The sequence below is a fragment of the Camellia sinensis genome, chromosome 2 (assembly GCF_055761805.1).
Source record: "Camellia sinensis isolate YWXY chromosome 2, ASM5576180v1, whole genome shotgun sequence".
In the NCBI taxonomy this organism is placed as follows: Eukaryota; Viridiplantae; Streptophyta; class Magnoliopsida; order Ericales; family Theaceae; genus Camellia; species Camellia sinensis.
The window spans coordinates 89,837,964-89,851,755 of record NC_138962.1 but is presented as its reverse complement, the minus strand read 5'-3'; the positions used below and the strand labels follow the sequence as shown (position 1 = coordinate 89,851,755).

The window sequence follows — 13,792 nt, the reverse complement described above, 5'->3', positions numbered from 1 at the left end:
TAAAATATTCTAATCCTTTCATCAAATTTTTATTATAATATTTTTTAAAATTATTCTCTTATCTCAAATTTCACTTTTTATCAAATTTAATAATAATAATAATAATAATAATAATCATTTCTAATATTTTATTTTTGAATTTTTTTTATCAAATTCAAATTTAATCAAAAATTTAAGGACAAATTACTAATACACTTCCTAAAATTTGTTTAAAATATAATCTACCCTTTGTAGTTTTGAAAATTACATCATATTCTATCCCATTGAATTTTTTATATCATAACAAATGACACATTTTATTAATAAATTATCAACTCAATTAATACGAAATGACCTTTGATAAAGCTGTATAGAGAAAAATGATTCATGCAGCCGATCCTATTTGATGAGATTTGGTTTGATTTGATTTGGTTTACCAACTAAATTAATAATTTTCAATGATGTCAAAAATTTATAGTTTTTCAAATTATATAGAGAAATCTGTATAATGGTATTTTGAGAAGTTGATAAAAAATTATTTTTTTATATTTTTTAGTTTATTTAGTTTTTTTATAAATAAAAAAAATAAAAAATGATGTGATTTAGAATAAGTAAGAAATTAAAAATTAACGTTCCATATGGTCGGCAAAGCACCCATTATTTTGGAATGCTCCAGCGGCAGCCCCCGTGTACACGTGGCAACGCTACCCATCTATAACCAGAAGCTAACATAATCGCGCTCGCACGCAAAAATAAAAAATGATTTGGTGCTTTCTGGGAGCCATGTGTGGTGTTCCTCACCAATCACTACATATTTTATTAATTTTCAATCACTTAATTTTGAATCTTATTTCCTCCACCAATTAAAACATTCCTAAAACCCCTCGTGGCTGTACCCAGCATCAGCAAATAACTTCTCAGCAAAAATCACAAACTCCAGAAGAAAACGAAAATGCATAGAAGGTTCTGTCCTGTTGAGCAAAAGTCAGAGCTCACAAAGTCTAGCTTTCCCAAGACACCTGCCAGGATCTCTCTCTCTCTCTCTCTACATACATATATGTACACACTACCCTCTCCAACCAACATTACAACACCCCGCCGTTCCCGGCGCAACTGACGAAAACAAACCCCCCACAAAATCAACGGCTCCAACTGCAGTGTAGCATGACAGAAAACAAAAATCACACTGACACCCGCCGCCTGATCGTCGGCCTACCCACTTTCCCCTACACTGCGAAACACACGATCCTGTGTTTCTCAGTCCTACTCCTTCTATCACCAGCCGGAGCACAGACCCCGCCCCAGCAGCCCTACCCATATGGATACGGCAAATTCAGCCCAAAATTGGCGATCATGATCATGTTCCTCATCGCCGCACTCTTCCTCATCGGCTTATTGTCCATCTACATCCGCCACTGTAACAACACCACCCCCGGCGGTAGCCTCCGCCGCGTCGGCGCCTCCTTGCGCCTTCGTGGCGCCGCCTCCAGGGGTCTCGACCCGGCTGTGATCGACATGTTCCCCACTTTTGCGTACTCGGTTGTGAAGGATCAGAAGATTGGGAAAGGAGCGCTAGAATGCGCCGTGTGCTTGAACGAGTTTGAAGACGATGAAACTCTTCGGCTTATTCCCAAATGCGATCACGTGTTTCACCCTGAATGCATCGACGCTTGGCTCACCTCTCACGTCACTTGCCCGGTCTGCCGAACCGATCTGGTTCCTCAACCCGGTGAGTCCCTTCGAGTCCCCGTGTTAAACCCCGAGTTGGGGAACTCGGTGGAGACTCACCAGAATTCGGAGGTCTCTATTAGGGTTGTTGAAGATCAGGAAGAGGCTCTTCCTCCTCAGGTGATGGACCGGAGTCAGAGTTTGAACCGGAGCCGCCTACCCAGATCGCGATCTGTACGGCCCAAGCTGTTCGGGAAGTTTCCAAGGTCTCTCTCGACTGGACACTCATTGGTGGTTCAGCCTGGGCAAAACACCGACCAGTTCACTCTTCGATTGCCGGAGGATGTGAGGAGACAGGTGATGAACCAGGCGCTGAACCGGACAGCGAGTTGTGTAGTGGCGTTTCCCAGAGAAGGTAGTTCTCGAATAGGCTACCGAACCGGATTTTCCCAGAATCTCAGGCCATTGGACCCGGTCGTGAAATCGGACCGGTGGGTTTTCTCATTAACACCACCGTTCTTTTCCCGGACAGCGTCGATTCGATCCCCAAAAGTCATGGCAGTTGATGATAAAGGATCCACGTCATCGACAACGCCGAAAGGATCGAAGAGTGTCATGAAATTGCCATCATTCAAGCGTATGGACCCAAAGGGTGACGAGACCGGTCGAGAATGGACCGACTCGGGAAAATCTCCGGTTTAACGGTCAATTTTGTGTGCTAATGTGTGAATGATGTTAAGTTGGCAAAGGCTTTGGAGGCAGGCTGGGCCCACCATTGAGGTGGACCAATTCAATTGCTTTGCCCAGCTTTGACTTGGCCTTCACACTTCAATTGCATTTCATAAGAGTATTTGGAGAGGATGGTTAAAAGTAATTTTTTTAATTTTTTAATTTTTTTTATAAGAGTGAAAGTGTGTTAAAAGTTAAAAAAATGAATTTTAATTCACTTTCCAAACTAGGCGAGAGTTAAATTTTTTCTAGATGGGAGTCATTGTCATGACATTATTTTGGACAATCTCAAACTTTGATTTGATTAGGCCTACGATTTAAATGTCATACATGTTTGTACATTCTTTGAAGCTAAAATGTCTTCTCTTTTGAATAAAATAAGCTTGAATCTCCTCGGTTTACAAAGAAAAAAATATTCACATAGTTGAATGTGTTTTCATTGGTTGACTTAGAAAATATGAAAAATATTTTATTCTACACCAAATCATCCATTCGAATTGGTATTCATGTTGATCATTTTTTGTTGCTTTTTATTTTTTATTTTTTATCTTTTATTGGATCCCAATGTTATTTATTTTTTCAAAGAAAATTGTAATCTTTTTGAAAAAGACATTCAAAACCTCATTACAATAATGTGGTAACAATATTTTTGTAATTAAGAATTATTTTTTATGAATTTTATTTTAAAGTAAAAGACTCTTAAGTTTGTCATCATATTTTATTAAGAAATTTTGTGTGATTTGTTTTATTTATATATTATACGTTAATGGTTATTAGAATATATTAGAAATCGACTTGGTGGGAGGTATCAAGCTGCCAAAAGAAATGTGCTTCGTTTTAACGTAAAAACAAGTCAAAAAGTAGGAGAGTATTGCGTCCCAATAACAAAATAATCAACCAAGAATCTAAAAATGGAAAAGATGACAACATCTTCCTAAAATGTAGAGAAGAGTTGTCAATGGCAATGGAGCAAACGACGAGGCAGTGAGCGTTGAGCGACAAGCGGAGGAGTTGAAGGGGTAGGTAGAGGGATTCAGCGGCGGCAAGTGGCTAGTGGAGGAGTTGAAGATGATGGCAAAGATTAGGGTTTTGGGGCGGTGATGAAAGGGAAGTTGGGGGCGACGAGATCGATTTGAACAAATTGTATGTAGAGAGAGCGAGATAGGATGATGAGGTGAGAGAGAGAGAGAGAGTTTTGGATAAATGAGATTCAATAGTGGTGAAGAAATGGAAGGAGGAACTCGCGTGAATCAAATCAAGGGTAGTTTGGTTATTTTATATGAAGTTGTCCTTATGGACATAATTATTAGAAATAAACTACTAACAGGTCTTAATAGTTAGATTTAATTCTTATCAAGTTGTATTGAAAATAAATTCTAGTAAAATCATAGTTAAAAATAATTTTTTGTAACGATTTTTTATATATGTTGCTAAAAATTGACAATTACTAACATTTTTCTGTGACGAATTTTTCAAACTGTCGCTGAAAGTTAAAAATTAGCGACTTTTTTTTTTGATGATTTTTTTAAATTGCCGCTAAAACTTGTAAATAGTGACATTTTTTGTGACAAATTTCAAATTGTCTCTAGAAATTAACAATTAATGACTATTTTAGTAGTGTTTAATGAAAAATATCATCAATTATCATAAGACCTATTGGATAATAAGTCTACCAATTAAGATATAGGTAAGTCTTACTAATATTTGAGCGTCTGAACTTTTTGGCAAAAAATATATAAATTTAAATTTACAGACTGAATAGCCTTTTTAATATTATTATTTTAGTTACACAAGTAATGTTTTATATAGATTATTATCAAAGTCAAATATGTATATGAATTTTCAAATTACAGTTGAACTTTCTGTCTTTTTTTCCTTCTCGACGAAAGATACTACAACAGTATGAAATTTTAAATTAAAGCATATTATAACAACTTGAATAAAGTTATACACATCAGTTTTAATATATTAATTAATGTATTAATGGATGATATAATATAATTTTAAAAATTTTAGAGTCAATTCACATCTCAAACGAGTTCTTTGTAATTTAAATATTAAGTGAGTCCATAATTTTAAAATAATAATATTGTAATATATATTAATACGTCAATTGATACATGTAACAACTGATTTCATTATTATAATATTTTGAATAAGTGACTTAGTGTATTTTAAATATATAACTAAGTACAACTTGCAAGAGTTGAAGAGTTTCGGAAAATTGTTTCAATAATGTACAGCTTAACAGATTCTTCATATATTCACAAATATGTATCTAATATTCATAGATATATTCCTAACTTAATTTTTTTTTTTAAATGTGCTAGATATATATTTAAAATACTCTAAGTCACTTATTCAAAATATTATAATAATGAGATTGTAATAATTCTTACATAATGACGAATCAATATTTGGAGACTTGGGTTTAAATAAGAGATATTTATTAATAAATCTCATCTTACAAATAAGTATTTTAGTTAGTCTCAAGTTTTTTTTCTATTGATCTATTAAGTCTTATTAGTAGAGAATTTTTTTCCGTGTGATCCTATTTTTCATTTTGATAGTGTTTTTGTAGACAGCTATATCCTTTTATTAATGTGATAGGTATGATGTGATACTTCAATGTGGTAGGTATTAATGTAACATTTTAACAATGTGACACTCAAAAAAAAAAAATTAAAAACTTCTTAGTATACTTTTACTAAATGTGACAATGTGGCGGGTATGATGTGACATTTAAAAAAAAATTAAAACTCTTTAATGTATTTTTCTCAAATGTGATACTCTAAAGTAGCGGGTATGGTGTGACACTAAAAAACTTTTAGTATACTTTTTCTAAATGCGATACTCTAATGTGGAGGGCAAATGAGTCATTACACATCCAAAAAGACTAAACGGATCACCAAAAAAAAAAAAAAATGAAACTATATATATTACAAGTTCAAAATATCGGATTTATTAGTCAATCTCCCTTAAATAATTATAAATTATTTTTTTTCCCTAAATGTACCTAAAAAATAAAATATTTTTAAAATTTTTAAAAAGAATTCACTAAAAACAAACAAATATGAATTTTTAGATGCATCTAAGTTTTTATTTTATTTTATTTTTGAAATTTATTTACAGACACTCTAATTTTTAAGTAGATCTAAATTGCATTTAAAAATAATTATTTTTGAATTACTAAAAATATGAAAAAAAAAAAAATTGAGTTCCAAAATAAATAGATACCCAAATGGTGGCCTTTAAGAGCATTACCAACCCTTCATTACTTCTTTTTTTTTTTTAATACCTAATTTGAATATAAAAAATTAATTTAACATAAAATATTCTAATCCTTTCATCAAATTTTTATTATAATATTTTTTAAAATTATTCTCTTATCTCAAATTTCACTTTTTATCAAATTTAATAATAATAAAAAAATCATTTCTAATATTTTATTTTTGAATTTTTTTTATCAAATTCAAATTTGATCAAAAATTTAAGGGAAAATTGCCAATGCACCTCCTCAAATTTGCTTAAAATATAATTTGCCTATATAGTTTTGAAAATTACATCCTATCATACCGCATTGAAGTTTCTAATTTTATAACAAATAATCCATTTTATTAATAAATTACCAACTCAATTAATAGTTTTTAATGATGTCAAAAATTTATTTGAATTAATAATTTAGATAATGTTATTATTATATAAGAGAGTCGTTAGAAAATTTATTTTTTAATTAATTCTATTAAATAAAAAATTACAATAAAAGAATATTTATAATTTTTCAAATTATATAGAGCAATTCGTATTTTAAATAAATTTATAATTTATCCAAAATTTAATGAATTCTGTATCAATTTTGATAACAGCGGTGCTAGAAGCCTCAAATTAGAGGCTTTGAATTTGCCTCCACAACATTTTTTTTTTTTGGGTGGTGGCTGTGTTAGTAGTTATTTTTTTTATTTGTTTTTTTTTTTAAAGGGTGGTTTATGTGTAGGAATTAAAAAATTAGACATATCATACCAACTCATCGTATAAAATTACATGAAATTAACAAAATTTAACCAACAGCCTAACTGATCAGTTAATTTTATCACTCAACCATTCCAATCTAATTGATTGATCAGTTAAGCTGTTGGTTAAATTTTGTTAATTTCATATAATTTTGTACGATGAGTTTGTGCGGAATTTAGATTTTTGAAACATCTCTACACATAATCACCTTTTAAAATAAAATAAAATATAAAAACCAAACCAACATAGCGCAACAAATAAAATAAAATTAAAAAAAAAAACTCAGTCTATGTAATTTGATAGGGTGAGTGAGTTGGGTTAGACTTTATCAAACTATACAGGCTGAGTTAGTGCGAGATGTGTAATACACATAACCACCCTTGCAAAAAAAAAAAAAAAAAAAAGAAAAGATAAAAAAAATATTTAAAAAATAAAAAACCAAACACACAGCCAAAAAAAAAAAAAAAAAAACTGAATTTCGAGGCAATTTCGAGCCCTCGAATTCGAGGCCTCAAGCATTAGTCTCTTAGGCCCCGTTTATTTTAGGCTATGGGAGGGTATTGAGACTAGTAATACCAAGATATTACTAATGCCCTTGTTTGTTTGCAGAGATAGCATTGAGACTATTAGTCCCTTGGTATTACTAATTTCCTTGGAAGGGGGATTGGTAATGAGGAGATAGAGATAATATTAGAAAATAGTGAAGGGATTAGAAATTTTTTTTATTTTTTATATATTAGGAATTTTTTTTAAATATAATATTTAATTTTTTATATTTTTTTATTTGTTTTATTATTTTACATAAAAATAATTTAACAATTCCTCATTATTAATCATCTTACTATTAATCCTCTCACTATCAATCATCTCCATTCTATCTCCCAAAAGAAACGGGTCCTTAATCCCTGGATAAACATGTTCCATGAAGAAATTGAAAACTTGAATTGAAATGCTCCATCAGCAGCCCCCGAGTACACGTGGCACGCTACCCATCTATGACCGGAAGCTAACATAATCGCGCTCGCAAGCAAAAATGAAAAATGATTTGGTGCTTCTGGGAGCCACGTGTGGTGTACCTCAACAATCACGGCATCCCATAACTTAACACAAAATTATAAATCTTATTTCCTCCACTAATTAAAACATTCGTAAAACCCCATGTGGCTGTACCCAGCATCAGCAAATAACTTCTCAGCAAAATCACTAACTCAGAAGAAAACGAAAATCAATAGAATGTTCTGTTCTGTTCTATGCTATTGAGCAAAAGTCAGAGCTCACAAAGTCTAGCTTGAATCCCAAGACACCTCCCAGGCTCTCTCTCTACATATCTCTATACATATATATGTACACTTTCCTCTCCTACCTCCATTACAACACCCCGCCGTTCCCGGCGCAACACACCAAAACAAACCCCCCAAAATCAACGGTTCCAACTGCAGTGTAGCATGACAGAAAACAAAAATCAGACTGGCACCCGCCGCCTGATCGTCGGCCTACCCACTTTCCCCTACACTGCGAAACACACGATCCTGTGTTTCTCAGTCCTCCTCTTTCTATCACCAGCCCGAGCACAGACCCCGCCCGAGCAGCTCTACCCATATGGATACGCCAAATTCAGCCCTTCATTGGCGATCATGATCATGGTCCTCATCGCCGCACTCTTCCTCGTCGGCTTCTTGTCCATCTACATCCGTCACTGCAACAACACCACCCCCGGCGGAAGCCTCCGCCGCGTCGGCGCCTCCTTGCGCCTCCGTGGCGCCGCCTCCAGGGGTCTCGACCCGGCTGTGATCGACATGTTCCCCACTTTTGCGTACTCGGTTGTGAAGGATCAGAAGATTGGGAAAAGCGCGCTAGAATGCGCCGTGTGCTTGAACGAGTTTGAAGACGATGAAACTCTTCGGCTTATTCCCAAATGCGATCACGTGTTTCACCCTGAATGCATCGACGCTTGGCTCACCTCTCACGTGACCTGCCCGGTCTGCCGAACCGATCTGGTTCCTCAACCCGGTGAGTCCCTTCGAGTCCCCGTGTTAAACCCCGAGTTGGGGAACTCGGTGGAGAATCACCAGAACCCGGAGGTATCTATTAGGGTTGTTGAAGATCAGGAAGAGACTCTTCCTCCTCAGGTGATGGACCGGAGTCAGAGTTTGAACCGGAACCGCATACCAAGATCGCGATCTGTGCGGCCCAAGCTCTTCGGGAAGTTTCCAAGGTCTCATTCGACTGGACACTCGTTGTTGGTTCAGCCGGGCCAAAACACCGACCGGTTCACTCTTCGATTGCCGGAGGATGTGAGGAGACAGGTGATGAACCAGGCGCAGCTGAACCGGACAGCGAGTTGTGTAGTGGCGTTTCCCAGAGAAGGTAGTTCTCGAATAGGCTACCGAACCGGATTTTCCCAGAATCTCAGGCCATTGGACCCGGTCGTGAAATCGGACCGGTGGGTTTTCTCATTAACACCACCGTTCCTTTCCCGGGCAGCGTCGATTCGATCCCCAAAAGTCATGGGAGTTGATGGCAATGGATCAACGTCATCGACGACGCCGAAAGGATCGAAGAGTGTCATGAAATTGCCATCGTTCAAGTGTATGGACCCAAAGGGTGACGAGACCGTTCGAGAACCTCCGGTTTAACGGTCAATTTTGTGTGCTAATGTGTGAATGGCGAAGGGTTTGGAGGCCAGGCTGGGCCCACCATTGAGGTGGACCAATTCAATTACATTGCCCTGCTTTGACTTGACCTTCACACTTCAATTTCTTCTCATAGTTAATTTTTTTCTAGATGGGAGTCATTGTCATGACATTATTTGGACGACCTCAAACTTTGATTTGATTAGAGCTATGATTTAAATGTTATATATGTTTGTACATTCTTTGAAACTAAAATGTCTTTTCTTTTGAATAAAATAAATTTGGATCTCTTCGGTTTACAAAGGAAAACAAAAACAATATATATAGTTGAATGTGTTTTCATTGGTTGAGTTAGAAAATATGAAAGTTATTTTATTCAATTCAAAAACATCCATTGGTATTCATGTTGATCATTTTTTTTTGTCGTCGTGGTCGTTGTTGTTTTTTATTTATTTATTTATGTATTTTTTTATATTTATTTTTATTTTTTTTATTGGATCCCAATGTTATTTATTATTTCAAAGAAAATTGTAATCTTTTGGAAAAAGATATTCAAAAACTCATTACAATAATGTGGTAACAATATTTTCGTAATTAACAATTATTTTTTATGAATTTTATTTTAAAGTAAAAGACTCTTAAATTTGTCATCATATTTTATAAAGAAATTCATTTACATATTGTACGTTAATGGTTATTAGAATATATTAGATATGGACTTGATGGGAGGTATCGAGCTACCTAACAAAAAAAATAAGTTAAAAAGTAGGAGAGTATTGGGTCCCGATAGCAAAATAATCAACCAAGAATCTAAAAATGGAAAAGATGACTACATCTTGCTAAAATCATGCACGAGAGCATTTAAACTTTAAACAAACATGAACTTTGATGATAATGCTACTTAATTAACATCACAACCAAGGAATTGTAATCCCAATTAAACTATACCAATCTCCTCGTAAAAAGGGGAAGAGCTTCTGTTGATAAGTACACAAAACATTATTTTGATTTATCACAAACTTATCCCTCCATTTCTTCGATGTAACGCCTCGAAATAATAATAATAATACATCTCATAATATTCCTTATAATTGATCAATAATATCATTTTTAATATTCTATTCATAATTCTTGATCATACAAAATATGACATATGCGTGTATATATTCATAAATTCTAAATCTTGAATCTATAGCATATAACATGTGTATATGAATTGAAATAAAATGAGAGTCAAGTAATTTTATACTCTGATGACTACATCGTTCCAAGTCAATACTTGGGTACAACAAAATGAAGTCAACTCAATACAATTAAAGCTCAAGACTTGTACAAAAATAATTACATCAAATAAGTAAAATGAAGACCTTGGCTCTAAGTCCTCCCAGGCTATATCCTTGGTGAAGGCATATTATCAGTACATGAAAGTTATTTTCCACATAGAGAGCGATACTTAAACACAATATATGAATCTTAACGAAATCATAAGGTGGATGCATATGCATACCACTTGTCAAATGTTTTATATTTTCATATCAAAACAATGCAATATCAGATTATATATAATTCATGAAAATAACTTTTTCTATTAGAAAACAAAGTAGTGGATACAAAACACTAGGAATCTCTAAGTACGCGTCTGCCAATAGGCTATACAAGCAGTACCAAAGCCATTTTACCAGTACTAACCGAAAGGATTGGCACCGAACCTCACGGGTTTCTGAACTTTCACCAAGGACACACAGACCAACATAATAACTATAACCATACCCCTAACCAAATTCACTAAGGTATTCACCAATTTTTCTCAAAATAATACATTTTCAATGTTTAAGTATGAAACAATGCACAATGCAAGATGTATGAGTAATTGGTTTCAATTCACCTAATCCTTATGCAATTTCTAAAACAATCAAAGCTATCCTCAGATATAATAAGAGACACCACTCGAGCGACCAAAAACACAGCTCGAGCGCACAATGATCTCTTTCTAGAAGTTCAAACCTGTAAAAGACAGCTCGAGCACAAGAAACACCGCTCGAGTGAAGATACCCTACTTCTAGAAGTTTTGCAGACCTGTAAAAATACTGGGAGATTTAAAAGACCGCTTGAGCTACCAAAACACCACTTGAGCAAACAAGAAGAAAACTCGACAACAACTCTTTTGAAAAACTAACCCTCAACCCGTTCCAAACACAAATATAACTCCCAAACAACCAAACTCAACTAGCATCAAAATGAAAATGGCATGAACAATAATTAAGGACATAGATTTCTGAATTCAAAAGCAAAAAATGGGTTAGGTCTAAACCGGAACCGTTATATTCAAGGTTAAGGTTTTGATATGAAATATTATGATTATTTGATTGTCTATTGTGATAAAATTATTTTATTTAGGGTGCTTTGGTGAAAAGTTCAAATCTTAGTTTTGTTTAGCCAAAAATCCAAGCGCTGAAATATTTTGTCCAAAAGGAAAAATTTATGTAAAATGACAAAAATACCCTTATATATCTATATCATACACACGGTTCCAATTTCATCACACAGTCACACACACACACACACACACACACACACACACACACACACTCTCTCTCTCTCTCTCTCTCTCTCTTCAAACTCTCTAGATCTAGTTAGATCTAAGTTAGAAACCCTAACTCGCCATCACAACTTAGTAGATCTCCTGCGAAGGTCAGATCAACGGAGTTTAAAGGTTGGAGAAGCGGTGGCTTTCTCTTTCTCTCTCTCTCTCTCTCTCTCTCTCTCTCTCTCTCTTACTCATTTTCTCTTTCAAAATTCCAAGCCACAAGCTACTTGTACCACTCTTTCTTTCTCTCTCATCGATCACAAAAGTATATATATTTATATATTTATACATATCTAAACATATATGTATGTATTTTAGTGTATGCATATGTGATAGGTATATATTTCTTGAGTCCGATTGATTGCTTTCATTCAATTTCATGTGTATGATTGTATCAAAGTTGTTTTAGTTTAGCGTTTACATTTTCTTGTTGATCTTCAACACAGTTTAGTAGATTCTCTGTAGTTTTTTTTTTTCTTTTTCTATACTGTGTCAAACCGATTATGCTTTGCTTAGGTTTTTTTTTTAAAGTTTTTAATTGATAAGTATTGTTGTTTGTAATTAGAGGATTGATATGTGAGACCGATTACTATGGCAGAGAGAACTTTGTGTTTTCATTTTTTTTTATTGGGAGTACTATTGGTGGGATTTCTATGTCAGTGATAAATTTCCTATGTGGTGATCTGCCTATTTTTCTTATTGTAGATGAATGATGAAGATGAAGATAAAGAAATGGTGTCCTGGTTCTTTTATTTTTTTGGTCCAAGATTCTTGGTTCAAAAGATAAGAGAGAAATTGGATAGAGTAAAATTTCAACAGATCATCAAATATACTTAAATTTCAACAAATAAGAAAAACTAAGTTTTATAAATTTTAACAGATACATTTTTTGAAAAGATAATTTCAATAGATCATGGAAATATGCTATGTAAATTTCAACAAATAAGAAAAAATAAGCTTGTTAAATTTGAACAAATAGATTTTTGAACAGATAATTTCAACTAATAAGTTAAAAAAATTCAACAGATAAAAAAATATTTCTACAGATAGGGGAAAAATTGAACACAAAAAAATATTTCAACAGATAGGAGAAAAAGATTCAACAGATAAAAAAATATTTCAACAGATAGGCGAAAACAATTTAACAGATAAAAAAAATTTGAACAGATAAATAATGGATAAAATTGGAAATAAAATGTCTTCCAAAATAATAAAATGACTTCTCACCAAACTATTTCACAAAGAGTGGATCTCTTACCAATAAAAAATATTCACTAGATCTAATACTTTAGACACTCTAAAAGGTTTCAAAAAGCGATTGTGGTTGCGGTCGCCATAATAACGGTTGTGGTGGTGCGGTTGTGGTTGCAGGGTCTAAACACCGTAACATAACGGTTCCGGTATCGGAATCATGCATTTTTTTATTTTCCACACAATTTTTTTAAAAAAAATTACTAATCTGAATATATTTGTTTTAGAATCACATTTATTGAGATTTAAAATTGATTTTGATCAATTTTTGTTAGTTTTTAAGTATGATCCAATGTATTTCTTATTTTTAAATCGCTATAAAAGGAACTTTTTACATTTTATTTCAATAGTTAATGAATTTATATGTCATAAATCCATATTGTACCTCTTATTTTTATTATTTGTTTAAGAATAATTGATTTTAAATGTCTACAAATTTATTTTTGACGACAATAGTTGAATTAATTAAATAAAAAATATTTACAATTATTAAATGAAATGAATATAAATACAAAAAAAAAAAATTGTCATAAACAAAAATTATTTTTGAGCTACTGAATATTGCAGAATGTGTATAATGTATATTTTTTATGTATGGAATGTATAGTTTGTAAGTGTTTTTTTTTTTTTTTTTTTTGAAAAAAAAAATTATTCAGAATATTTTAAATGTGTGTAACGGTGTGTAGTGGGTGGTTATAGCCGTTATGATACCAGTACGGCTGTTACGTAATACCGAAACGGCCATTACATAGGTAAATTTTTGTCACACTGTAAACAAGTATAACGGGTAGAGCCTACCGCCGCAACTGTTATGTAACGGCTACAACTGTTATGTAACACCGCTTTTTAAAACCTTGGACACTCTTCAAATTGGATTTATCACCAATTTTTTCTTTTATTTATAAAATTTTGAATTTATTGTTTATAAGTTTTG

At 33.3% G+C, this 13,792-nt stretch overlaps 2 protein-coding genes across 2 annotated transcripts; both read left to right on the top strand.

The window, feature by feature from the left end:
* The first annotated feature begins 960 nt into the window (after positions 1 to 960).
* On the top strand, positions 961 to 2,538 carry LOC114300322 (E3 ubiquitin-protein ligase ATL31). The gene has a single exon (XM_028245215.2). The coding sequence runs from the start codon at positions 1,144 to 1,146 to the stop codon at positions 2,347 to 2,349; it is 1,206 nt and encodes a 401-aa protein (XP_028101016.1). The 5' UTR covers positions 961 to 1,143; the 3' UTR covers positions 2,350 to 2,538.
* A 4,897-nt stretch (positions 2,539 to 7,435) lies between these two features.
* Positions 7,436 to 9,335, top strand: LOC114300323 (E3 ubiquitin-protein ligase ATL31). Its single transcript, XM_028245216.2, has one exon. The coding sequence runs from the start codon at positions 7,833 to 7,835 to the stop codon at positions 9,021 to 9,023; it is 1,191 nt and encodes a 396-aa protein (XP_028101017.2). The 5' UTR covers positions 7,436 to 7,832; the 3' UTR covers positions 9,024 to 9,335.
* The last annotated feature ends 4,457 nt before the right edge of the window (positions 9,336 to 13,792 follow it).

Excerpts from the sequence above, each read along its gene's own strand:
- LOC114300323 (XM_028245216.2), top strand. The coding sequence starts at position 7,833 with ATGACAGAAAACAAAAATCAGACTGGCACCCGCCGCCTGATCGTCGGC.
- LOC114300322 (XM_028245215.2), top strand. The coding sequence starts at position 1,144 with ATGACAGAAAACAAAAATCACACTGACACCCGCCGCCTGATCGTCGGC.